The sequence below is a fragment of the Arachis ipaensis genome, chromosome B1, assembly GCF_059453495.1.
Source record: "Arachis ipaensis isolate K30076 ecotype BB chromosome B1, ASM5945349v1, whole genome shotgun sequence".
Lineage (NCBI taxonomy): Eukaryota > Viridiplantae > Streptophyta > Magnoliopsida > Fabales > Fabaceae > Arachis > Arachis ipaensis.
The window spans coordinates 6808069-6833967 of NC_142436.1; the positions used below are offsets into that span (position 1 = coordinate 6808069).

Sequence of the window (25899 nt, forward strand, 5' to 3'; positions counted from 1 at the left end):
AGGACTCGGATTGTAAAAGGTTTTGCGCGAGCACCTTGAAGCTTGGCAATAGTGGAACTTCTCAATAGCGATTGAGAAAGAAAGTGGACGTAGGACAAGGATTGTGCCGAACCACTCTAAATAGCGTTTGCATCTCTCCAAACTCATCTCTTCTATATTATTGTCTTTTACCTTTGAGCAAATAAATTGTGATTGAAAAGTAGCTTCGTAAGTACTTAAGAAATAGCTTAAGTCCGATTGGTGAAAAGCTTGATCAATTTATTTGAGTTGGTGTCTATTGGAAAGTAAAAGCTCCTTATAAATGCTTAGCAATTGAGTTAAGCTCTTGGAAAAATACTAGTACAATAACACTTTTGTATATTGTCTTTAACTTTCGCAAAAAGATTCATTGTTGTTGCAATACTCAATTCACCCCCCCTCTTGAGTAATTGTGCATAGGTTCTACAAGTGGCATCAGAGCTTAACCCTTTGAAAGACTTAACCGTTTAAGGGAAAAGATCATGGCAAGCACAAGCTTTAACAACAACAACACTAGTGAAGGTAACTCAACCGCTAGACCTCCTCTTTTTAGCGGAACAAATTACTCTTATTGGAAAAATAAGATGAGAATTTGGATCCGTTCTCAAGATGTGAGAATTTGGAAAGTGATTGAGAATGGAAATCACATTCCAACAAAGACAACAAGCGCTAAAGAAGGAGAAGTCTCCGTCTTAAAGCAAGTACCGAAAGGAGAAAGTGAATATAATGACGATGATTGGAAGAAAGTGGCAATGAATGATAAAGCCATCAACTTCATTCATTGTGCACTTAACGAGCATGATTATATGAAGATCTCTACATGTGAAACCGCTAAAGAGATTTGGGATAAACTCCAAATCACTTACGAAGGAACCGACCACGTTAAAGAATCAAAGGTATTTATGTTGGTTCATGAATGGGAAAATTTTAAAATGAAAGATGAAGAGAGCATTGAAGAAGCTCTTGAAAGACTCTCCAAGATCTTCAACAACCTAAGCATGCTTGGCACAAAATACAATGATAAACAAATTGTGACCAAGGTGCTTACAAGCCTTACACCAAAATGGAACTCCAAAGTGAACGCCATTGTGGAAGGAAGGCTCTATGATCAACTTACATTTGATCAACTACGAGGTAATCTTCTCACCTATGAGATGACTATGCTAAATAGACAAAAAGGTGAAGAAAGCAAGAAGAAAAGTCTCGCCCTTAAAACAACATCACTACAAGAAGAGAGTGATGATAATGAAGAAGAAGGAGATGAAGAATTTGCACTCTTATTAAAAAGATTCAATAAGTTTGCAATGAAGAAAAACTTCAAGAGTAAAACAAAGGTACCAAAATGCTATGAGTGTGGAGAAGTTGGACACATTAAACCCAATTGTCCAAAACTTCAAAAGGAGGACAAAAACAAGAAATTTAAGAAGAAGGAGAAAGCATACATATCATGGGAGAACGAGGATGAATCCGACTCCGATGACGACGAGGTTGCAAATCTTTGCTTAATGGCAAGCGAAGAAAAGGTTAGTAATGACAACTCCACTTCTTTTAATTTACAAGATGAATATGATGCCTTACTTGAGGTGTACACAAAACTTACCCAAGATTATTCTCTCCTAAAGAAAAAGAATATGGATCTTTTAAAACAAAATGAGATGTTGAAAAATGAGAATATCAATCTTGGAAAAGATAAGTGTAGCACAAGTAGTGATCCATACAAATCTTGTAAAATGCATGAAAATGAAATTAAAAATCTTAAGAACACTTTAGCTAAGTTCAATGAATCTTCAAAGAACTTAGATAAAATGTTGAAAAACCAAAAGCATGTTCATAATAAGGAAGGTTTAGGTTTTGAAAAAGGAAAATTTAAAAATACTAAAACTCCTATTAGGCAACCGCAAGCCCAAAAGGCAAGCATGCCTAAAAGGAATGAAGCCTTTAAACATCCTCCTCAACATGCTTCATTTAGAAATTATAATCACAATGCATATAGATCAAAAGATGTTGCATTTAGGAAACAACCTAGGCAACCATTTAGAAACATGCATAGGATGCATAATCCAAATGTCATATGTCATTATTGTAATAAAGTAGGTCATATAGCACCCGTATGCTTTACTAGAATTAAACATATAAACTTTCGTAGTCAAGATACGAGATGGGCACCTTATGGGCATTATGCTCATACTAACCATCAAGGACCCAAATTTACTTGGGTACCTAAATCCCAATTTTAATTGTTTTGTAGGTACGTGTTGGAGCTAAGGATACAAATTGGTATGTTGATAGTGGATGCTCCAAACACATGACCGGCGATGAATCAAAGTTCACCGCAATAGAGCCTACAAACGGAGGAAATGTGATCTATGGAGACAACAACACCGGCAAAGTAATCGGCGTTGGAAAAGTTGGTAAAAATTCTTCTACCTCCATAGATAATGTTATACTTGTCAAAGGTCTCAAACATAATCTCATTAGTGTTAGCCAACTTTGTGACAAAGGAAACTTAGTTACCTTTGACTCAAAATGTTGTTTGATAAAAAGGCAAGACACTAATGAAATTGTGCTAATTGGACACCGTGTTGACAATGTATACATGATTAATATAGATGAAGTTTCCTCAAATGATGTGAAATGCCTTGTTAGTAAAAATGATGAAACTTGGTTATGGCATCGTAGAGTAGCTCATGCTAACATGGACCATCTTAGCAAGTTGGTCTCTAAAGAGTTAGTAATTGGCTTACCAAAGCTACGTTTTGAAAAAGACATCCTTTGCGACGCATGTCAAAAGGGAAAACAAGTAAAGGCCTCTTTTAAATCTAAAAACATTGTTTCGACAACAAGGCCATTACAACTTTTGCACATGGATTTATTTGGTCCTTCCAGGACTATGAGCTTTGGTGGCAATTACTATGCTTTAGTTATTGTTGATGATTACTCTCGATTTACATGGACCTTGTTTCTAGCAAACAAGAGTGATGCATTTTGAGCATTCAAAAGATTAGCCAAAGTTATTCAAAATGAAAAGAATTTGCATATATCATCTATTAGAAGTGATCATGGTGGAGAATTTGAAAACAATCTTTTTGAAACTTTTTGTGAAGAAAATGGCATTGAGCATAATTTTTCCTCTCCTAGAACACCACAACAAAATGGTGTGGTTGAAAGGAAAAATCGTCATTTAGAAGAAATGGCGAGAACTATGCTCAATGAGGCTAATATTCCTAAGTACTTTTGGGCGGATGCGGTTAGTACCGCGTGTTATGTTATGAATAGGATTATCATTCGACCTATTCTTAAGAAAACACCGTACGAATTGTACAAAGGAAGAAAGCCAAATATTTTCCACCTTCACGTCTTTGGCTGTAAATGCTTTATTCTAAATAATGGAAAAGATAACTTAGGCAAATTTGATGCTAAGGCTGATGAAGGAATCTTCTTAGGCTACTCTTTAACTAGCAAAGCTTTTAGAGTATATAATAAACGCATCATGACTATGGAAGAAAGTATTCATGTCGCTTTTGATGAAACTAACCGTTGTTATGCTAGAAAAGATTTTGATGAAAATGTAGAAAACTTTGATTCACTAAATTTGAATGGTGAAGACAAAGAAAAAGATTTAAATAAAGCCTCTACAACAAAGGATAATGTTCAAGTTGAAGAAATTGCACCATCACAAGCACAAATAAATGCACTTCCAAAGGACTGGCGTACTTCAAAGGATCATCCTCTAGACAACGTCATTGGTAATGTTTCGAAAGGGGTAACAACTCGATCCTCTTTTAGAAATTTATTTACATATAGTGCTTTTGTTTCTCAAATTGAACCATCTACCATTGAGTCCGCAATTGATGATGAACATTGGGTTATGGCAATGCAAGAGGAGCTTAACCAATTCAAACGAAATGACGTTTGGGAATTGGTGCCTAAACCAAGTAATCAAACAATTGTCGGAACAAAATGGGTTTTTAGAAATAAACTCGATGAAAATGGTACAATTGTTAGAAACAAAGCTAGATTAGTAGCTAAAGGTTATAATCAAGAGGAAGGCATTGATTATGACGAAACTTATGCTCCCGTAGCTAGATTAGAAGCTATTAGGATGTTACTTGCTTTTGCATCCTCTTATAACTTCAAACTTTATCAAATGGATGTTAAGAGTGCCTTTCTTAATGGTTTCATTCAAGAAGAAGTATATGTTGAACAACCTCCCGGTTTTGAGGATTATGAAAATCCTAATCATGTTTTTAAACTCAAGAAAGCTCTTTATGGTCTTAAACAAGCTCCAAGAGCTTGGTATGAACGTTTGAGCAAGTTTTTAATAGAAAAGGGTTTTAGAAGAGGGAAGGTTGATACAACTTTATTTATCATGATTGAAAACAAAAATATTCTTTTGGTACAAGTTTACGTCGATGACATAATATTTGGTTCAACTAACGAATCACTTTGCAAGTTTTTCTCAAACCTCATGCAAAGTGAATTTGAAATGTCCATGATGGGCGAACTCAACTTCTTCCTTGGTCTTCAAATCAAACAAGGAAAAGAAGGAACTTTCGTTGGCCAAACCAAATATTGCAAGGAATTGCTCAAAAGATTTGGAATGGACAATGCTAAGGCAATGGACACACCAATGAGCACTACTTGCTACCTTGACAAAGATGAACAAGGTAAAAACATAGATGTAAAGAAGTATCGAGGCATGATAGGATCATTGCTTTATCTAACGGCAAGTAGGCCAGATATCATGTTTAGTGTATGCATGTGTGCGAGATACCAAACTAATCCTAAGGAATCCCACTTAAGTGCGGTGAAAAGGATTATGAAGTATCTCCTAGGAACATTAAATGTTGGATTGTGGTATCCGAAAGGATCCACTTGTGATTTGATTGGTTATTCCGATTCCGATTTTGCCGGTTGCAAATTGGATAGGAAAAGCACTAGCGGCACTTGTCACTTGCTAGGAAACTCTCTTGTTTCATGGCATAGCAAGAAACAAGTAAGTGTAGCCTTATCTACCGCCGAAGCCGAGTATGTAGCCGCCGGTAGTTGTTGCGCCCAAATTTTATGGATGAAACAACAACTTGTGGACTATGGACTCATGCTTGATCACATTCCTATCAAATGTGATAATACTAGTGCAATAAATTTAACCAAGAATCCGGTTCAACATTCAAGAACCAAGCATATTGAGATTAGACATCACTTCATAAGAGACCATGTTGAAAAGGGTGATGTGGTTATTGAATTTGTCGAAACTAGTAAACAACTAGCGGACATCTTCACTAAACCTTTATGTAAAGAAAGTTTTTTTAACATCCGAAATGAACTTGGTATCTTGAATTCTAATCTAATATGATTTGGTTGAATTCATTGTATTTATATTGCTATTTTATCTCTTACTAACTTAAGCATTGGAGATATCCAATTAGCCATTGTTTTGTAGGTTTATGAGTTGATAAATGAGTGATTAATCTTGAGGTAGATTGAAGAATTTGAAGATTATAAACAATGGAGGATCAACAAATTGAAGTTTATAATAGTTTAAATGAGTATATACATGATGGAACTCAAAGGATTGAAGAAAGAACCACCAAAGGATGAAAATTTGGTGATTTTGGGCAAAATGATGCATGTTGCATCGATGCAACCAAGCTTTGCATCGATGCAAAGCACACGACGTGCTATGTGCATCGATGCAAAGCCCATTGCATCGATGCAAACAAGACCAAATTACATAAAAACACGTAAATTTGGCATTTTTGTGCAACAAAACCCCACTTTTTCATCATCTTCAACCTCACAACTCATATCTCCACCTCCAAACCTCCATTACCTCCAAAACAAGCTCACATATAGCTTCATACAACTCACAAAACTTAGATACCCACTACAAACAAATTACATATTTGAAGTCCCCACATTCTCCTCTACAAAACCCATAAAACAAAATCATCCACAATGCCTAGAATCAAGAGAACCGTCAAGAAGTCAAAAGGTTCTTCAAGTGTGGTTCCACCTCCAAATAATCATCCTTTGGCAAGGTACTTTGCTTCTAATGAAGATCTTCAATTCTATGAGGCAAGGCTCGCCGGAAGAAAGGAAATTCCTCCGAGGTATTTGGATCCGACCCTTCTTGTCATTCATAACTTTGATACTCTTAAGGCTATTCTAGTTCATCAAGGTCTCATGGATTTTGTTCAAATTAAGAGTAAATTTTATCCGGATTTAGTTGCCATAGCCTATAGTACACTCATGATTGAGATTGATGAGGAAGATGAATCAAGTTTCACATTATTCTTCAAGATAGGAAGAAAGGATTATAGGCTAGATGGTGATGAGTTAGCCACCATTTGGGAGCTGCCAAATCAAGGTGACTTGTTTCAAGGTGGTAAAACCCCAATTGATGAATGGGGTTATTCAAAGGACAATGCCATGCATTTGTTCAATCTTGTACAAGGAGCTCATTCCAAAATTAGTTGCAATTCAATGAGTGCGGAACATAGAACTTTGTTATATCTAGTCACCTATGTATTGCAACCTAGAATATCCGGGCATGCGAATGTAAATGATGAAGATTTGATTGTCATGTGGGCTATGATGAATGGAATTAAGATTAATTGGCCATACTTTATAATACAACATATGGTTAGGCTCAAGATGAAGGATAGGAATGGTGGATTAGGATTCCTTTGCCTATGGTCTAAAGTCTTTGATTATGTTGGTATTGATGTATCAAATGAGATTACCAAGGAAGTACCACCTCAATCTTGTATCAACACTCATATTCTCAACAAAATGGGAAGAAGAAATGTTGATGAACAAGGTCCTCAAGAGGAAGCTCCTCCACAAGCACCTCAAGCTCAAGAACCACCCTCCTTGGTTGATATAATGAGAGAATTACAGTCCATCAACCAAAACATCCAAAGGATTGACGTAGAGCATGGTAGGCAACTTGAAGCACTTAATCGTCGTGTGTCTCGTGTAGATCGTCGCACGGGTCGCTTGGATCGTCGTATTGATGACTTATATAAGCATTTCGGGATCCACCTACCATATGAAGAGGACACTGATGATGATGAAGACCAAGATTGATTGTCTCCTCTTCATCAAGTCACTTTTTATTGCTTTATGTTTATTTCATTATATGAATTGTTAAACTAACTCCTAGTAAGCTAAGGATTTCTATTATGGTTTTAATATTTTGATATGCTCTTCATAATTTTGTTTAATGATTAATGCTTGTATGCTTATTTGGTGAATAACTCAAAATAGGCTTGGTACCCCTATTTTAAGTTAATGAGCATGCTTTAATATATTTCACTTATTTAGGGGGAATTATGCATGCTTGTTTTATATATAAAAAGAGAAAATCAAATTCTTTTTGAAAGGGGGAAATATCTATTTTCATTGTTTTATGCATGCTTCTATGACACATTTCAAAATCCTTTCTTTTTGATAATGTCAAAAGGGGGAAGAGAAGTTTGAGGATATTTGAAATTTTAAACTTTTGAAAAAGAAGAAGTTTAAGGATTTGAAAAGAAGAAATAAGTGTGCGAAACAATGTTTTCAAAAAGACTTCCGCTAAGCAAAAACTTTGATATCTAAATTGTTTTCTTTGATAAACGCCCATTAAGGGAACAAATGCACATATTTAGGGGGAACTCCTGCAAAATTTTTTTTGTGAAGTCTTCTCCAAAGCTTTCTATAAAACAAAGTGCATTATTGTTGCTTTCAAAATCATTTATAAATGCATATCCTCAAAATTGGTTTGTCATTATCAAAAAGGGGGAAATTGTAAATCATGTTGCTTGTATGCGAAGTTTGTATTCATAGGTTTTGATGAATGACAAACCAACAAACGACATGAAAGACAAACCAACAAACAACTTGAATAAACAAGCATATTGAAAGATCAACCAACATTCAACGTTGAGGAATGAAGAGTTGAAAGCAACACAACAACAACAAGAAACTCAAGTCCACAACATTTGAAGACAAGTATAGTGTCTTAGGACTTAGGTAACTTCCTGTTAAGAACCAATTGCTAAATCTCTCAACACACACTCACAAAATGTTTTGATGCATATCTTGCAATTCGATGCTAGCCAAATGGTTTAAAAACTTGTTTTCAAAGGTACAAAAGCATAGGAATTGACTCCAACAAGTTTGAGATCAATCCTAAGTAGTTTGAAGTGATTTTAAGCCATTCTTTAAGGTTTGCATCGATGCACACTCATCTTGCATCGATGCAAAGCATGCAACGACTTGTTGCATCGATGCAAAGATGTTTGCATCGATGCAACCTAGCTGAAAATTCAAATTTCAGCTTCAAAGACACATTTGCATCGATGCAAAGTGTTATGCATCGATGCAAAGTGTTATGCATCGATGCAAATGATTCAAAAACATAAAAAACGGCTAGTTTTAACAAAACGGCTCCATCCCATTAACTCCCAAACGTTTCTAAGGTTTGGGAAGTCTATAAATAGATGGATTAAAGCCTTATTTTATAAATGTGAATTTTTGCAAACTATCTTGTTCATATTCTTTCATTCTACACATTTTTAAGGTGTTATAATACACAATTTGAGAGAGCAATATCAATTGGTTCAATAGTGCTAAACTTGTAATCATACACTCTTCTAGAGAGTACTCATTTCATCTCAACAATTCTTTGAGAATTGTTTTCTTGTAACACTTTGTAAGTTGGAGTGTGATCTCCAAGGTTGAGTCAAGAGTTATAAACACTATAGTCGGTGAGGATACCAAAGAAGTATACTAAGTACTCAAGGCAAATCTTAGAGAAGGAGTCTCTAAGTGGAGTGGGTTAGTATACGAGTGGTGATCATATACCGTGAGGTGTTAGAAACTAAGGACTCGGATTGTAAAAGGTTTTGCGCGAGCACCTTGAAGCTTGGCAATAGTGGAACTTCTCAATAGCGATTGAGAAAGAAAGTGGACGTAGGACAAGGATTGTGCCGAACCACTCTAAATAGCGTTTGCATCTCTCCAAACTCATCTCTTCTATATTATTGTCTTTTACCTTTGAGCAAATAAATTGTGATTGAAAAGTAGCTTCGTAAGTACTTAAGAAATAGCTTAAGTCCGATTGGTGAAAAGCTTGATCAATTTATTTGAGTTGGTGTCTATTGGAAAGTAAAAGCTCCTTATAAATGCTTAGCAATTGAGTTAAGCTCTTGGAAAAATACTAGTACAATAACACTTTTGTATATTGTCTTTAACTTTCGCAAAAAGATTCATTGTTGTTGCAATACTCAATTCACCCCCCCTCTTGAGTAATTGTGCATAGGTTCTACATATTTAATTTAAATTATTAATCTAATTCATATAATGTTTAAATATAAATTTTTATTATAATAATATATTAAAACTAAATTTATATTAATATTTGTCAATAATAATATAACTAAGGATAGTATTGAAAATACAAAATTATAGCATTTTTTTTTTGTTTTCTTGCTTGTGATAGAAAAAAAAAATCTTTTTAATGAGACCCACACAAAAATTTTCTTTCCTTTCTATTTTCTTTGATAACTAAACAAAAAAAAAATATCATTTTTCATCTATTTTTTTTCTATTCATTTTCCATTAAATCAAACATAGTGCAAAAAAAAAAGTCGATGTCCAGCTACATGGTGAAAGGTACTTCCTTCGATTTTGTTCGGTAGGTCGGTTACCGGACGGTTCGGGTCAGGACCTGGGATGAAGGAAAGGGCTCGTCTGGTCACGGTCTTCCAGTCCGGGCTGGGGAGGTCCCGAGCACGTCGTGTGAGAGAAGAGGGGGGGCACGTCGTGTGAGAGAAGAGGGGGGGTGCCACCTGCAAAGACACTCCGACGCTCTTGTCAGAATATGTGCAGGCGAAATGAGGGTGGTGTAGGGATGTGACGTACCTCGGGGGAAGAGCCATTCTTCCCCTTATATACATGTCAGTCCTGGGCCCCTCTGGAAGTCAGGCCCATATTTTCAGGGACGCTGTCCCATAGCTGTGTGTGAGCTGTATGGGACGCGTGTCAGGGTCGGTTGAAGGGCGCGTAGCCGGGCCGGGTGGAGCTCGGGTCGGGTTGACCCACAGGAGTCCTGGGCTGGACCGTAACAGTGCCCCCGACGCGCCAGTGATGGTCGCGAGGACGATCGGTGGCGCGTGATTTCCTTACTCGTGCGTTGTCGTCGAGTCGGCTGACTGTGGGAGAGACGCGTCTCTGGTGCGCGTGTCTCTTGGTCTGCTGAGGCGTTCGTTCGTCGCTTCGTTCTTCGCGTTGAGCATTAAATGCTCGTAATGATTTGAAAAAACCCCGTGCGCAAAGACCATTTTGCCCTTGCCTTCTTTCGCGCTTATCATGGTGGTTTTTAAACAGTTTTCTTTCCTCTTCCTCCCACTTTGCTATTTTCATCTTCTTTTCTCCCTGACATCCAAAGATTCTCTATTCGGGCTAACTTGTGCCTCTCTTTTACACTCCAGTTTCGTACTCCATTTTAGGTAATTTCTTGATCCTTCTCCCCCCATGTTTATATTATGCCTCGCTGTTGCGGTAGTTACTGTTTGTATGTTTTGGTTTACTTTTGCTGAATGGCCTTCCATTGGTGGGGTAGACGAACTAGGGGAGGGGTACCATTCCTGGGTAGGTTTTAGGTGATTTGCGTGATAGGTGTAGTTTTTAACTGTTCTTGGCCATGATCTAAGTTTGAAAAGGTGTAGTTTCTGGGTTTCTGTGGACTCCCGACCTCATAGTCTAACGGAGTGGTACCCCGATGTAGGTATGCCTCGCATCGTTTCCCGGTCTTCAGGAACTGGCGCGGCCTACGACCCGTACGCCTGGGTGACCGACGATATAAGGAGCTCACCCAACCAGATGGACTTGGAGGAGTTGACCGAGTTCCGGCAAGCCGGCTACTTGTGTGGGGGGAGTGACGAAGAGGCCAACTACGAGGCCATTGTCCCTGCCCCCATGAGCGTATTTATGAGCTCAACTTTCACTCCCCTCGTGTCCCCGATTGGATCTGGTTTTACAAGTCGATGTTCACACAAGTTGGCGTTCGGATACCGTTCTCCGAGTTTCAAATGGCACTGCTGAACCGGATATCCGTCCCCCCGTCTCAGCTTCATCCAAACAGCTGGGCTTCAATCCGTTGCTTCGAAATGGTCTGCGAGTACTTGGAGCTGCCGGTGTCGGTGGACGTTTTCCTCTTCTATTTCAATCTTACCAACCCCTCCAAACAGGGGAAGGCGAGAAAAGGGTTTCTTTCTTTCCGTTCTGCCCAGGGTAGGAGAATTTTTGGCCTTTTTGAGGACTCCTACCATGGTTTTAAAGATAAGTACTTCAAGGTTCGTCCCGTCAAAGGTCGTCACCCCTTTTGGTTGTCGTTAGAGGGGGAGTGCCTTATCCAGACTTATTGGAGTTTTGGTGCGGGATCGAATCCTTTCATCAAGGTGACGTACAAGAGGTTGTCGGCTGTAGATAAGCAAATAGCTGACGTACTTTTTGCCATTTTTGAAAAGAACCCCGTGAACCCACATCTTCTTATGGGTGAACGGGAGGCCGCCAGGAGCTATATTCGTGAGTTGTCTTCTTTGTTTGCCTATGTTTCTTTATCATTGTTTTTTCTTTTTCTGATTTTCTTTTTCTGATCTAACGACTAACGTGCCTGTTGTTCGTTGCAGTGGAAATGTCTGCCACCGTGACCGGTCTTGAGAATCTGATGAAGACCTTTTTTGAGGCAAGTGACGACGAGAATGCCGAAGAGAAGGATGTCGGTAAGTCGGGGGGTCCTTCAGGGGAGAAGGAGAATCAGGTTGTGCCTTCTCCCCAGGATACCGACGTGTCGGGGAAACAGGCTGCAGGGGGCCAGGCTTCCCCTACCCGTGAGGAAGGGTCCGCTGAAGGGCACGCGACTCTCACCCCCCAGCCGGATAGTGATATGGAGCTTATCCATACTCCCAAGAAGCGAAAGATGTCTTCCAGCCCGGAAGGGGCCCTTACCATAATGGAAAGGAACTTTGATGCTACCAAATTTATTGACTCCTAACTGATACCCGGGACAGAGGAGCATTTTCACGAGACCGAACTGTCCGGGCAGGCGAGGTGGATGTATCGCACCTTGCTTCGTGGGGCCGTGATAGCTCGGAAGGCTGAATTCGAGTTATCGGGAATGGAGGCGCTCCGGAGGAAGCTTGAGTCCTCTGTTAAGGCGAACAATGACTTCAAGGCTCAAGTTGAACTCCTCCAGGGTCAGCTGTCCGAGATGGGGGGAAAGCTTAGCGCTGCTGAGGAGAAGTCGTCGTTTGTTGCGGAGAGGTTGAAGGCGTCCGATGAGACCGTGGCCCGGCTTCTTGAGCGCGAGATGACATTGGAGGGTCAGCTGAACGCCGCTCAGGGTCGGGTTGTCGCCTTGGAAAAAGAGCGGGAGCAGGCCGTCTCGGAGGCAAAAACCGCTAAAGCTGAAGCCGCTGAGCTTAAGAAGAAGCTTAAGGTGACCAAGGAGCAAGGGAAGAATGCCATCTCGATGACCGAAGATGCCCTGAAGGCTCAGCTGAGGATCGCAGCTCCTGATTTCGACACGTCGTCAATTGGCGTTTTCAAGACTATCCAGGACGGAAAGATTGTTGACATGCCGAGGAAGTGAGGTCTTGTAACTTAGAATATTTTGTAACGTGTTTGTTGAACAACTTATTGCTCGTTTTTTGTTTTGACTCTTTATAGGTTATACTTATTTGGTCATTTGGCCGGGTTGCCGTTTATTGTATTTGTTGTCGTTATTTCTCTTGGGGGGCTTGCGCCCGTTTTCCCGTTTTATGATTGTTATGGCTTGGATTGCCGTGGTCGTGTTGTCGTCGCAGTTGGCTTTGGCCGTAACGAAGATGGCCCACGGGGTGATCAGTCCCGATCTGCCGTTTTAAGGCGCGCTCGTGTGTGGCGCACGTAGAAAAGAGGTAGACAAGTACGAAAATTTTTTTGACAAGTATGAGTTAATCGTTAGCTAAGCAAATTAATCAATATGGCGAATATTTGACAAGATAAAAAGGTAGATTGTCATGCAAACAAAGCAGGTATTTACTATTTCTTTAGGTTCTCAGGACGGCGAATCGTCTGGTCATGGGTAGAACCTTCTTAGGCTACCCGCATTCCATGTTCTGGGCACTTCCTTGCCGTCGAGTCTTTCGAGCTTGTAAGCACCTTTGCCGAGTACCTCCCTTACCCTGTAGGGACCTTCCCAATTTACCGCCAGCTTGCCTTCCCCTGGGGTCGGGACGCCGATGTCGTTGCGTCGCTGGACGAGGTCCCTTTCCTCGAAATCTCGTTTGAGGACTTTTGCGTTGTAACACAGAGCTATTCTTTGTTTCAGCGCCATTTCTGTTAGGTGCGCCATCTCCCTTGTTTCCTCAATCAGGTCCTTTTCGACCGCTTCGCTCATGCCCGCGAGTAGTAGTCGGGGGCTCGGTTCGCCGATTTCGACTGGTATCACCGCATCGACCCCGTATGTTAGGCGAAAGGGAGTTTCCCCGTGGCGCTTTGCTCGGTTGTCCGGTAAGACCATAGGACGGAAGAGAGTTCGTCGGCCCAGCTTCCTTTCTTGTTGTCTAGGCGCTTCTTTAGACCAAGAAGGACGACTTTGTTTGCGGCCTCTACCTGCCCGTTTGTTTGGGGATGTTCTACCGAGGAGAACTTTTGCTTTATCCCTAGGCCAGAGAGGAACTCCATGAACTTCTTGTCTGTGAACTGGGTCCCGTTGTCTGAGATAACGACTTCCGGGATACCGAAACGGGTTATCACCTGCTTCCACATGAACTTCCGACAGTTGGAGGACGATATCGTAGCCAGCGGTTCAGCCTCCACCCATTTGGTGTAGTAGTCGATGGCGACAATGAGGTATTTGACTTGTCCTGGGCCGACCGGGAAAGGCCCCAGGAGGTCGACTCCCCATTGTGCGAAAGGTCGAGTAGTCGTCAGAGAACTTAGCTCGGAGGCCGGTGCCTTGTGGAAGTTGGCGTTTTGTTGACACTTTATGCATCTTTTGACAAATTCCTTTGAGTCTTTCATCATTGTTGGCCAATAGTATCCTACTCGGATGAGCTACCTTGCTAGGGCTTTGCCCCCGATGTGGTGTCCACAACACCCCTCATGGACTTCTCTAAGCACGTAGTCCATCTGGTCGGGGTGCAAACACTTCAACAGGGGCTGGCTGAGTACCTTTTTGAATAGTTGTCCCTGTATAATTGCGTATCTGGCCGCCTCCCTTCTTAAGGCTTTGGCTGCCTTCTCATCTTCGGGCAACTTGCCGAGTTCCAGGAAGTTGGTGATGGGGTCTAGCCATGAGGGGCTTGACTTCGTCAAATGGAGGGCGACCGTTGGTTCCTTCACCATGCCTTGGATGAGGGACCGGTTACCCGATCCTGGCTTTGTGCTCGCTAGCTTAGACAAGAGGTCCGCCCGTGTGTTCCTTTCTCTTGGGACGTGTTGGACGATGACCTCCTGGAATTGACTCATTATTTCTCTAACCTTTTCCAAGTATTTTTGCAGGAGGGGGTCCCGGGCTTGGTAGCTTCCGTTTACCTGCGAGGTGACAACTTGTGAGTCGCTGCATACTTCGACCTTTGTCGCTCCGACTTCCCGAGCTAACGTTAGTCCGCCCAAGAGAGCTTCATATTCTGCTTGGTTGTTCGACACTGGAAACTCGAACTTAGTCGATTGTTCATAGATGACCCCTGCTGGGCTTTCTAGGATGACCCCTGCTACCCCGGACGTTTGGTTGGAGGCCCCGTCAACGTGGAGCCTCCACCGTGTGCCCGTTTCCTCGGGAGGGTCCCCCGTCACTTCAACCAGAAAGTCTGCCATTGCCTGAGCTTTGATCGCGTGTCGGGGTTCATATTGTAGGTCGCATTGGGAGAGCTCGATGGCCCAGGTCATCATCCTACCGGCCAAGTCAGGCTTTTGCAATACTTAGCGAATCGCCTGGTCCGTCCTTACGACTATACGATGGCTTTGGAAGTATTGTCTTAACCTTCGGGAGGAGACTAGGAGCGCCAGCGCCAGTTTTTCCAGCTTGCTGTATTTCAGTTCTGGTCCTTGGAGGACCCTGCTAACGAAATAAACGGGTTGTTGGGTCTTTTCCCCTTCTCTGACGAGCACCATGGCCATTGCTTCCTCGGTTACCGATAAGTAGAGATAGAGCGGTTCTCCGGCCCTGGGTTTTCCGAGAACTGGTGGTGCCGCTAAAATCTGCTTGAAGTGGTTGAATGCCTCCTCGCATGCTGGGGTCCATTCGAACGTCATTCCTTTTTTCATTAGATTGAAGAAAGGTAGGGCTCTTGCTGCTGACGCGCCGAGGAATCGGGACAAAGCCGTTAACCTCCCGGCAAGTCATTGGACGTCTTTGATACAGCCCGGACTCTTCATCTGGAGAACTGCCTGACACTTCTCGGGGTTGGCTTCCACCCCTCTTTGAGTAATCATGAATCCCAAGAACTTACCGGCCTCCATGGCAAACGCACACTTGAGCGGATTAAGCCTCATGCCGTGTTGCCGGAGGGACGAAAAAACACCATCAAGGTCACTAAGGAGGTCGTTGGGTCGTGTAGTCTTCGCGAGTATGTCATCCACGTAGACTTCTACTGTTTTGCCTATGAGTTCACTGAATATCTTATTCATCAGCCTTTGGTACGTGGCCCCAGCGTTTTTCAAACCGAAAGGCATCACCCTGTAACAATAGATTCCTCCTGGTGTTATGAACGCCGTTTTTTCTTCGTCAGGTCGGTGCATCGGTATCTGATTGTATCCTGAGTAGGCATCCATGAAGCTCAGGTACCGGTACCCCGCCGCTGCGTCAACGAGTGCGTCAATGTTAGGTAGAGGGTATCAATCCTTGGGACACGCCTTGTTGAGGTCAGAGTAGTCTACGCACATTCTCCACCTCCCATTGTGCTTTTTGACCAGGACCACGTTTGACAGCCAAGTTGAGTAGTCCAGTTCTCGGATGAATCCTGCTTCTAGAAGGCTGGCCGTTTGCCTGGCTACTTCTTCTGCTCTTTCTTGCGACATTTTTCTCCTCCTCTGGGCCACTGGCTTGGTTCCCGCCTTGACGGCCAGATGATGCGATATGAGCTGAGGATCTATCCCGGGCATATCGGCAGGCGTCCAGGCAAAGAGGTCGGCATTAGCCCTGATCATTTCCATCAATGGCTCCTTCATTTCGTGGGGGAGGTTCCTGTTTATGAATGTGAATTTATCGTCCTCCTCGCCGACCCTGAACTTTTCCAAGTCCCCTTCTGGCTCTGGTCTAGGTTTGTCGTCTATTCTGGCGTCTAGGTCAGCCAGGAAGACCCCAGACGCTTCTTTGGATTTTTTCCTGAGAGAGAGGCTGGCGTGGTTGCAAGCGACTGCCGTTTCCAAGTCGCCTTTGATGGATCTTACGGATCCGTCATCAGTGACAAACTTCATCACCAGCAGCTTTGTGCTAATGGCGGCCCCAGGTCGTTAATGGTTTTTCTCCCCAGGATGATGTTATAAGCCGTGGAGTCTCGTAATATTACGAAGTCCGCCATGACTGTTCGTCGCTTTTGCCCCTGTCCCACAGAGGTCGGGAGTGAGATGATTCCGTCCGGCTTGATGAAGTGGTCCCCCAACCCTACCACACCGTGCTGGTGGGTCGTCAGGTCGGCGTCCCTTAGTCCCAGGGCATCGAAAACGTTTCAAAACATGATGTTTGAGTCTGCCCCCGTATCTACCAGGATTCGTTTGACGAGGCCCGTTCCGACCCTGGCCGTGATGACCATGGGCGGACTCTCCGGTGCCTCGTCAAACCATTGGTCCTCTGGGCCGAAGGAGATGGGTGGGATACCTCGGAAACTTCTACCTGTCGAGGTGGAGACCACTAGGACCTTGGCGTCTTTTTTCTGTGCTGACTTTGACCTTGGGGCGGTATTCCTGGCCGTTACCACGTTTACCACCGTAAGGCCGTGGTCGTCACCCTCTGGTTCCTGCCGTCGCCTTGTTGGCCGGGATCTATCTTCGCTATCGTAGTCCCGATTACGTCTCCTTGGTTCCCGTATAAGGTGGGAGAAGTCAGCAAGTTTCCCATCCCTGATAGCTTGCTCCAGGGCGTCTTTTAGGTCGAAGCAGTCTTGGGTCTTGTGTCCGTAACCCTTGTGGTACTCGCAGTAGAGGTTCTTGTTTCCTCCCGTCCTGTCCTTCAGAGGTCGGGGCTTTGACAGTATCCCCTTTTCCGCTATCTGTTGGTAAACTTCGGTGATTGGTGCTGTGAGGGGGGTATAATTGGTGAACTTCCCAACTCGGGGGAACGGTTTGGGTGTTTTACTCGGACCGCCGTCCCTGGCATGTTCCTTTGGTCTTTCTCTGCCTTCATAGTGCCGGGCTTGGTTGTAGGCGGGCTGCCGCTTATTGGCAGCCACGACCCGACTGACTTCTTCGTCATTGATGTATTCTTTGGCCACGCACTGGATCTCTTGCATTGTCCAAACGGGCTTTGTGGTAAGGTGTTTCCTGAAGTCCTCATTCGAGAGCCCGTTCGTCAAGCATAGACTTGCCACCGAGTCCGTTAGACCGTCAATTTCCAGGCACTCGTCATTGAAACGGTCCAGGTATTTCCTGGTCGGCTCTCCGGGCCTCTGTGTCACCCCTAGCAAATTGATTGGGTGTTTGGCTTTGACAATCCTGGTCGTGAATTGAGCCAAGAAGGCGTGGCTGATGTCGGAGAATTGAGTCACCGAGCCCTGCGGGAGGTTGTTGAACCACCGTATCGCCGGGCCCGCCAAGGTGACCGGGAAGGCGCGACATCTGACCTCGTCTCCTACCCCTTCCAGGTTCATTCTGGCCTCAAAGGCCGTCAAGTGTTCCAGGGGATCTTGTGTTCCATCATACTTCATGTCTGTTGGCTTGTCGAAGTGTTTCGGCAGCCGGACCTCGAGTACGGAACGGTGGAAAGGGGTCACTCCTATTATTACTGGTCCCCGGGTAGTTCTCCCCGGCTCGTCATTCTCCCGACGGCCGTCCTCCCCGCCTCTGTTTGACGCACGCCGTCTGTCGTGTCGGGCGTAAATGATGGGTCTCGACTTCTTCTTCTGGCTCGTCCCCATCCCCCCGTGCTCTCCGACTCGTATTGGGGGCTGGGTGAGCGCCTCGAGCGGCTCCTTGAACGGGAACGGGTGGGGCTTCGCTCCAGGGTGCGTTGGTCGCGTTCTCTTTCGGCTAGCCGGCGTTCTAAGTCTTGCATCCTATGGCGCAACTCTTGCATTATCCTGGCGTGGTTGTCGCCAGTTCCTCCGAAGGGGCGTCTTTCGTGAGTCTGCGTCGCATCCCTCGGAGGCGACCTCTGCTGTTGTCGGGTTTCTGTCGAAACGGCGCCTCCCCCAAGCACGGGAGGCGCGGCCTCGCTGCCGGTCCCAGTCTGGACTAGTACGAAGTCCATGGACGATCCCCACAGACGGCGCCAATATTCGGTAGGTCGGTTACCGGACGGTTCGGGTCAGGACCCGGGATGAAGGAAAGGGCTCGTCTGGTCACGGTCTTCCAGTCCGGGCTGGGGAGGTCCCGAGCACGTCGTGTGAGAGAAGAGGGAGGGTGCCACCTGCAAAGACACTCCGACGCTCTTGTCAGAATATGTGCAGGCGAAATGAGGGTGGTGTAGGGATGTGACGTACCTCGGGGGAAGAGCCATTCTTCCCCTTATATACATGTCAGTCCTGGGCCCCTCTGGAGGTCAGGCCCATATTTTCAGGGACGCTGTCCCATAGCTGTGTGTGAGCTGTATGGGACGCGTGTCAGGGTCGGTTGAAGGGCGCGTAGCCGGGCCGGGTGGAGCTCGGGTCGGGTTGACCCGCAGGAGTCCTGGGCTGGGCCGAGCTCGGGTCGGATTGACCCGCAGGAGTCCTGGACTGGACCGTAACAGATTTTTATATATTGGACTGAATTCTTTTAATTTTTGTAATTAAAAATATATAATATAATTTTTATACTTTTAATTTTTTATATTTTTTATTTTATTTATAAAATATATAATAAAAAATTATACTTTATCTTTTTAAATAAAAAATTGAAAAGATTTCATTTAAAAAAAAAATCCAATACGTTAAAGTGGAATGACTCAAAAAAATATGATTCATACAATAAAAGTAAAAGAAACACAAAATGACTAACTTATTATTATCTCTTACTTTATCATCAACAATCAAATAGATCAGGGCAAAATTATTCTTTATAGTTCAACAACGACTTCATTTTAAAATCTTCAATGCTATCTTTTTTATTCTGAAAAATTCTCACATTTTGTTCCAACCATATATTTTAAATTACTGCAAATAATTCAATCAGTCACTTTTTTTTTTGCTCATCTTTTCTGCTATGCAATCCTATCTAACTCTCAAATAGTTCTTTGATCTTATCCAGTATAATCCAAGTTCTATCAAAATATGTCAACTATGTGCACCACATCTACCAAGTAAATTCACAACAAAAAACAAATAATGAACAAATTTTACATCCTTTTTACACAAAACACAGATATTATCACTTTGATGAATGGCTTCTAATCTATTCAGTCTCTCTTTGATATTCACCCTTCCCACTAAAATAAACCATGCAAAAAATTCAATTCTTGGCGAGACCAAACCTCTCCAAATTAAACTAATGAAACTATAACTTGACAACTTGTGACCTTTTTCAAAATAGTCTCTGTCTGCAACACCTGCACAAAGGAGTTAGTAGAAAAAATATATTTTTTATCAAATTTTCACACCATTCTATCCTCTCTACTAGTTGATAATTTAATTGGCCTTAACCTTTTAGGAAGTTGGTTAACAAGTACCAACTCTCATTGGAACAACTCTCTCCTCCAATGGAAATTCTATATCCACTCTGACCTATCCTAAAATCCACAATTCTTATAACATATCCTTACTGGTTTGAAACAGAGAAAAGTATCGAAAAAATCCCTTTAAAAGACCCACCTTGTAATCAATTATCTTCCCAAAATCGAGTTCTTCTCCCATTCTCAATTTTCATAAACAGCCGACTAATCATCTTGTCTTTTACCTGTTGCTCCTTGAAATTCAATGACAGATATTTTTTCATGGACCACTTTTTGAAGGTAGTAACTGATTTGATAATATTATATTGGGATTTAAATCATTACAAGAACATATAATCTTCTTCCATAAAGGACAATCTTCCTTTGAAAAACACCACCACCACTTAAACAAAAACGATGTTTTCCTAATCATCGCATCCTCCACCTCCAATCCACCTAACTTTTTCGTCGTCTGCACTATTTTTCATTTTACAAGAGGCATACCATTGTTACTATCCTCTTTATCCCATAAAAATCTTTTTTGCAATGCAATAAGCTTCTCTACAACTCCCTTTGACATTTTATATAAACTAAGATAGTAGACTAACAAACTATTAAACACAGACTTGATAAAAACTAACTTTTTAACTTTGTTAAATACCTTCGCTTTCTAAAGACTAAGGTTTTGTTTCATCTTATCTATAATCGATTTTTAGATCTTCACCAATCTAAGATCTCCTAAGGAGATTTCTAGGTATCTCACAGGTAGAACAACTTCTGTACATTCTAGTAACCTACACATATTTGTCACCCACTTTGACTCACAATTTTACCGGGATCAAATTTGACTTGTCAAAGTTAATACTCTGCCTCGACATGAGTTCAAAATACTGCAAGAGCTTCTTATAATTTAAAATTGTCTATGTCTTTGGTGGGCAAAATAAAAGAGTATCATCCACAAATCGAAGATGCAACAGTTTAATATTATCTCTCTCAACCAACAACAAAGATATACGCTCATTTTTTACTGTCTCTCCCACTATCTTGTGCAATATATCAATAACAAAAATAAACAAAAATAAAAATAAAAAATATTTTTTTCTTAAACTTCTTTCCATCTTAAACGGTTTAGATGATTTAATTTTATTATTATATTAAATAATAATCAAATTAAGTAAATTAACGGTTTAAGTAAATTTTAAAAATATCTTGATGAGCTAAATTTTCGTGTATTTTAATTATTATTATTATTATTTTAAAATGAAATATGATTTACTTTTTAAATACAATGAGTTGAAATATTTTTCTTTTAATTATTTAGGGTTATAGTTTATATTCGGTAATATTAATTAGTTAATGCAAAAGCAAAATTTCAAAAGTAACATTTTTTTATCAATATTTTAACTAGAATTAAGAATTTATTTAAATATGTACTATTGTAAAATAATTATTTAAATTTATTGTACTTTATTAAGCCATGATTAGTTTTTATAATAAAGAGGTAGTATATATGAAGTTTAAAATTCATATAACTAAAGGAAAAAAGACTTAAATATTATATTTTTAATTAATCTTTCATTTATATTAAATATTATTTTTACTATTTACTAAATAATTTTGATTCAACTTTAGAAAAAAAAAAGTATAGGGAGCAATTATAGTATAAGCTAACTCAATTAACTCCCTTTTCTAGTTATAATTTTAAAATTTGAAAAATTTAGTTTAAGTCATTTCCATATCAATCCTAAACCACAAATCACTCAATGTAGGTGTCTTTCGTCTTCTCTCTTCCGCCCCTCCTCCCGTACATCACACCTTGGCGTCTGCCTCCTCTTGCCCATCACGCCATCGTTGTGTCTCCGATGCACCACCTTTGTTCCCCCTCCCTCGCATGCAGCCGCCTCTCCCCGCACGTCCTCCATCGTAGTTGCTCCACCTAGTCCGCCGTTCACGCAAGGGAGCTCGCGAAGGAAGAAAGACGCCACCACGCCACCGTTGCACCATTCAAAGTCCGCTCGCCCCTCGTCCATGAAGGTCTCAGCCACAACCACTACTTCCACCGCCATTCACGCAGGGGGACTCGCAAAAGAAGAAATAGCGAGGAGATACTTGCACCGTCCACGCAGTGCCATCGACCACCTCGTCGTTGGCCACCTTGCATTTAGTTGTCGCCCTCCTCTCTGGATTACACCCACTAAAATGGTAACCACGTCCATGTAATGTCGTTTATAGGTTTTCTCTTTTCTTTTCTTTTTTTCTATCTCCCCTTCACGATTTATGTAAATCCCATAAAATTAACGAATAATTAGTCAATAAATTAATTATTTTAAAAAAATTAGAAAATTAAATTTTATAGTTTAAAGATGTAGAAATAATTAAAATATATGAATTTCAACACTAATTTTAAAGATTTTGGCTCAAAGTTAGACTAACGGACTAAACTGGTTGAACCGGACCCATATTGGGCCCAAGGCCCAACCTATATCAGCTCCATTCATAAGCCTTCAGCTCATTAATCACACAAAAGGAGGGGAAGCAACGTTGGATGAGAAGAGGGGGAAAAGGGTTTGGGAAGAAAACTATTCACTTCCGTTTTCAATCGCTCGTAATTTTTGATTTGGAGTTTCGATTGACGAGCCGTTTGCGACCACACATTTGTCTTGGGCTCCTCTTTAATTCTATTTAAATTAAGTGGTAAGTTTCTCTATAATTCATGCCCAGTTTTTTGTTTCCCCCTTTTTCACGAAATTAGTTTGAGTTTTGAGTGATTTTGATGATTTTGGTGGTTTAGGTACAATCTAACATTGGATAATTGTTGAATTATACTCCAATCATCAATGGATAAAGTAAAGAAACTCTAAATCCTTTTGGTTTGTCTAATTTTGTGTACCCTAGTGCTAATTTAGTGAATTGTATAAATTAGATCGGATTTATGTTAATTTGGAGTTTTAGTTGGTGAATTGGAGCTCTTGGAACAACCATTGGTGGCTGGAATTATCGGAGTTGATTAAGAATCTTGAAGATTGAATTTTGGTGGTTTTGAGCTTAGGAGAAAAATTGACCAAGGTATGATTTTGGTTTCTCGTATTTAATATATAATGTCTTATGAAAACTTAGGTTAGATGACCATAGGATAGGTGTGGATGCATGAATGTGATTAAATGCTTAGTACCTTGCTAATAATTGTTGAAATAGGTTGAGTATTAGTGGTGATTGGTGTGGTGATGAACATGGAATGCTAAATGATGATTTGGAGATGATTGATAAGGCGATAATGATGTATATGTGCATATGATGAATAAATGATGATTTTGTTGGTATTTTAGAGGGATTTATGTATGAGATTATGTAAAATTGAGGTATGATTGATTGTGGTAGGATGTGGGAATTGTGGTGCTGTGAATGGTAAGCTGTGGTGCTGTTTATATGTATAGAATGTTGATTTGAGTTTGTTTTGGTGAAAATAGAGGTTTATGAGCTTTTGTGAAAATCTAATTTTTGGCCAAAATTTGGCTTATCATAACTTGGCTTTCAGGCTTTCAAATTGTTTCAAACTTATTTTATAGGAAAATTGGGTCCGTGAAGTTTACGCTGTTCGAAGAACGAATGAAAAATATTTTGAAACGAAAAAGTTATGTGCATCGAAAGTTTGGTATGTAAAGCTGAAATTTTGCAGACTTAACCATTTTTGACTGATCTACAATGCATGCGTACGCAAACCCCTCCATACGTGGATGGACGTTTCTGTTTGGCATGCATGCGTACGCGGATGAGGTAATGCATATGCGTGATGGGCAAATTGCACTCCCACATGTACGCATGACCTTTGTTTTCAGCAAATGGAATGTTAATGTTTTAAACATGATTTTAAACCTCTAAACTTCTAATTTCACTCTTTTAATCCTAGATCTTAGTAATAGACCTAGTAATGAGATGAAACTAAGGTAAAGGAGGTCTCTTGGGGATGAAGTAAGGTTAGAAAAATGATGAATTTGATATGAGAAGATAGGTGGCATAAATATATGTATATATATACTTCTTAAATTATAAAACTGATTAAAGAAAGGAATGAATATTTCATCTGAGCACTCTTTCTTGAAAGTGCGACCCCAGGAGATGGTGAAAGGTGAGGATCCTCTTCTTTGTTCCTCCTGGTATTGTAAAATCGTTACCAGCGAGATGGTAGGGGGTTAGGATTTCCTTCTTTGTTCTTCCTAGGCATATGAGAACGTACTTCTTGGGTAGACGCAAGAGTTGTGATTTCGCCCTACTTGTTCGAAGTTGGTTAGTATAGAGGCTCCCCGAGTAGAAGCAAGGGTGTGGTTCGTCCCACTTGCTTCGGGTTATGATAAACTATGTATAAAAGTGCAAATATATGATATATAAGTAATGTTATGGCCATAATGAAAGATTATGAATGAATATGAATGAAATGAGGCTTATGCACTTATGTTATCTGAGATACGAGTGTCCCTGGGTAAAGTACCATGACTTACCACCACGTGTTCCAGGTTAAGACTCGATACTCTGGTGAGCCTACGACGTAAAAGGTGACCGGGCACTTATAAATTTCCGAGAAGGATACCCCCATTGAGCAATTTTATATATATGAGAAAAAGCTATGCATAGACTCTTGGGGATGCACGTCGGGGGACAGTCCAGGGTTTAGCAGCCGGACTTGTCGGGTTGGTTTGATAACCGATAGATGAGACTCATTAGCCATAGGACAGGCATGCATTATATGCATATTGTTTGAATTGATTGCTTGTGTATTAATTGGAATTGTCTAAGTGATTATAATATGCTATTTGTTATATTTGCTATCTGTATTACTTGTATTCTACCTGTATTTACCATTGTCTGCTTGTTTGTCTTTGTAATTTCATGGGAGATAGAGGAACAGAAGAAAGGCGGAGAGATTTTGGGTTCTAGTTAAGTTTTAGTTAGGTTTAGGAATCCCTAGAGGACCACCCATTCATGGTTTCTGTTTTAGTTCTTTAAGCTTTATAATTTGAGTGTCGACATTCTAGGATTGCCTCTGGTTTTCCCAAGACCTTATATCTTATGTATACGACACCTTTACCATATTGAGAACCCCCTGTTCTCATTCCATACGGATATTTGTGGTTTTCAGATGCAGGTCAGGCGGCACCTCGCTGAAGCATTCTGGGAGCTTCTAAAAGCGAAGATTCTTTTGTAGTATTTAGGACTTTAGTTTGGTTATGATGTATATATATTTATACTTTTATCTCCACTACATATGTATGTTATGTTTTATCCTCTTAGATGTTGTATTTGGAGAAACAGGTTCTGTAGGCTATCTTGTGGTCCTTTGGGATTCTAATGTGTATATCTATATATATGCTCTGTCCGGTTTTAATTTTGCGAGCCGGGTCAGAAGCTTTGCTATCTGTATCTTGGAACTCTTTTGCATATATATTTTCATGCTTATTTTACTCTTATCCAGCTTCGTTACGTTTATCGCTTACATGAATGATGCGTTTTTCTATTTAATGCTTTGCTTTAAACTTTCTTTCAAAGGCTCCTAGATAAACCTTCTTTTTAACTATATTATGTATATTTATATTTTATTTTTAGAGGTTGTAGCGCCTCGTCACATCTGTTTTACATCTTAGGTGTAAAGCTCTGTGTAGTAGGGTGTTACAATTCATACCACTACTGACCACCGCAGCACCTCTTCCTTCGCGAACGCAATGTCCTTTTGCAGTGTGTTTCTGTTTTTTTATAACTATTTTTCGGACGATTCTTTCTAATTAAATGGTGTTTCTTTTACAGGGTATCGAATATTTATTTCTAAATAAATGGATGATTTTTTATGTGAGTTATTGGATGTTTGTTTCCTAGATTTTGGATTTTTTTTTTTTGCACAGAAGAGGGGGAGGACAGCGTGTTTTTTTTTTTAATTTAAAAAATTGACTCAAGTTGGCTGATACTCTAGTTGCGGTGTTAAACAACACTAACATTAACAACAATAAAATATACTTTTAGAAAAAAGTTATTTAATTGCGTAATGTTTATTTTAATTTATTCTCACACGAAAG

At 41.0% G+C, this 25899-nt stretch overlaps 1 protein-coding gene across 1 annotated transcript; it reads right to left on the bottom strand.

Annotated features, from left to right (window-relative positions):
* Nucleotides 1-13129: 13129 nt before the first annotated feature.
* On the bottom strand, nucleotides 13130-13573 carry LOC148575626 (uncharacterized). Its single transcript, XM_088502455.1, has one exon. The coding sequence runs from the start codon at nucleotides 13571-13573 to the stop codon at nucleotides 13130-13132; it is 444 nt and encodes a 147-aa protein (XP_088358581.1).
* Nucleotides 13574-25899: the final 12326 nt, after the last annotated feature.

Bases quoted from the DNA above. Each gene is read 5' to 3' on its own strand.
- LOC148575626 (XM_088502455.1), bottom strand. From the start codon at position 13,573: ATGGTCTTACCGGACAACCGAGCAAAGCGCCACGGGGAAACTCCCTTT.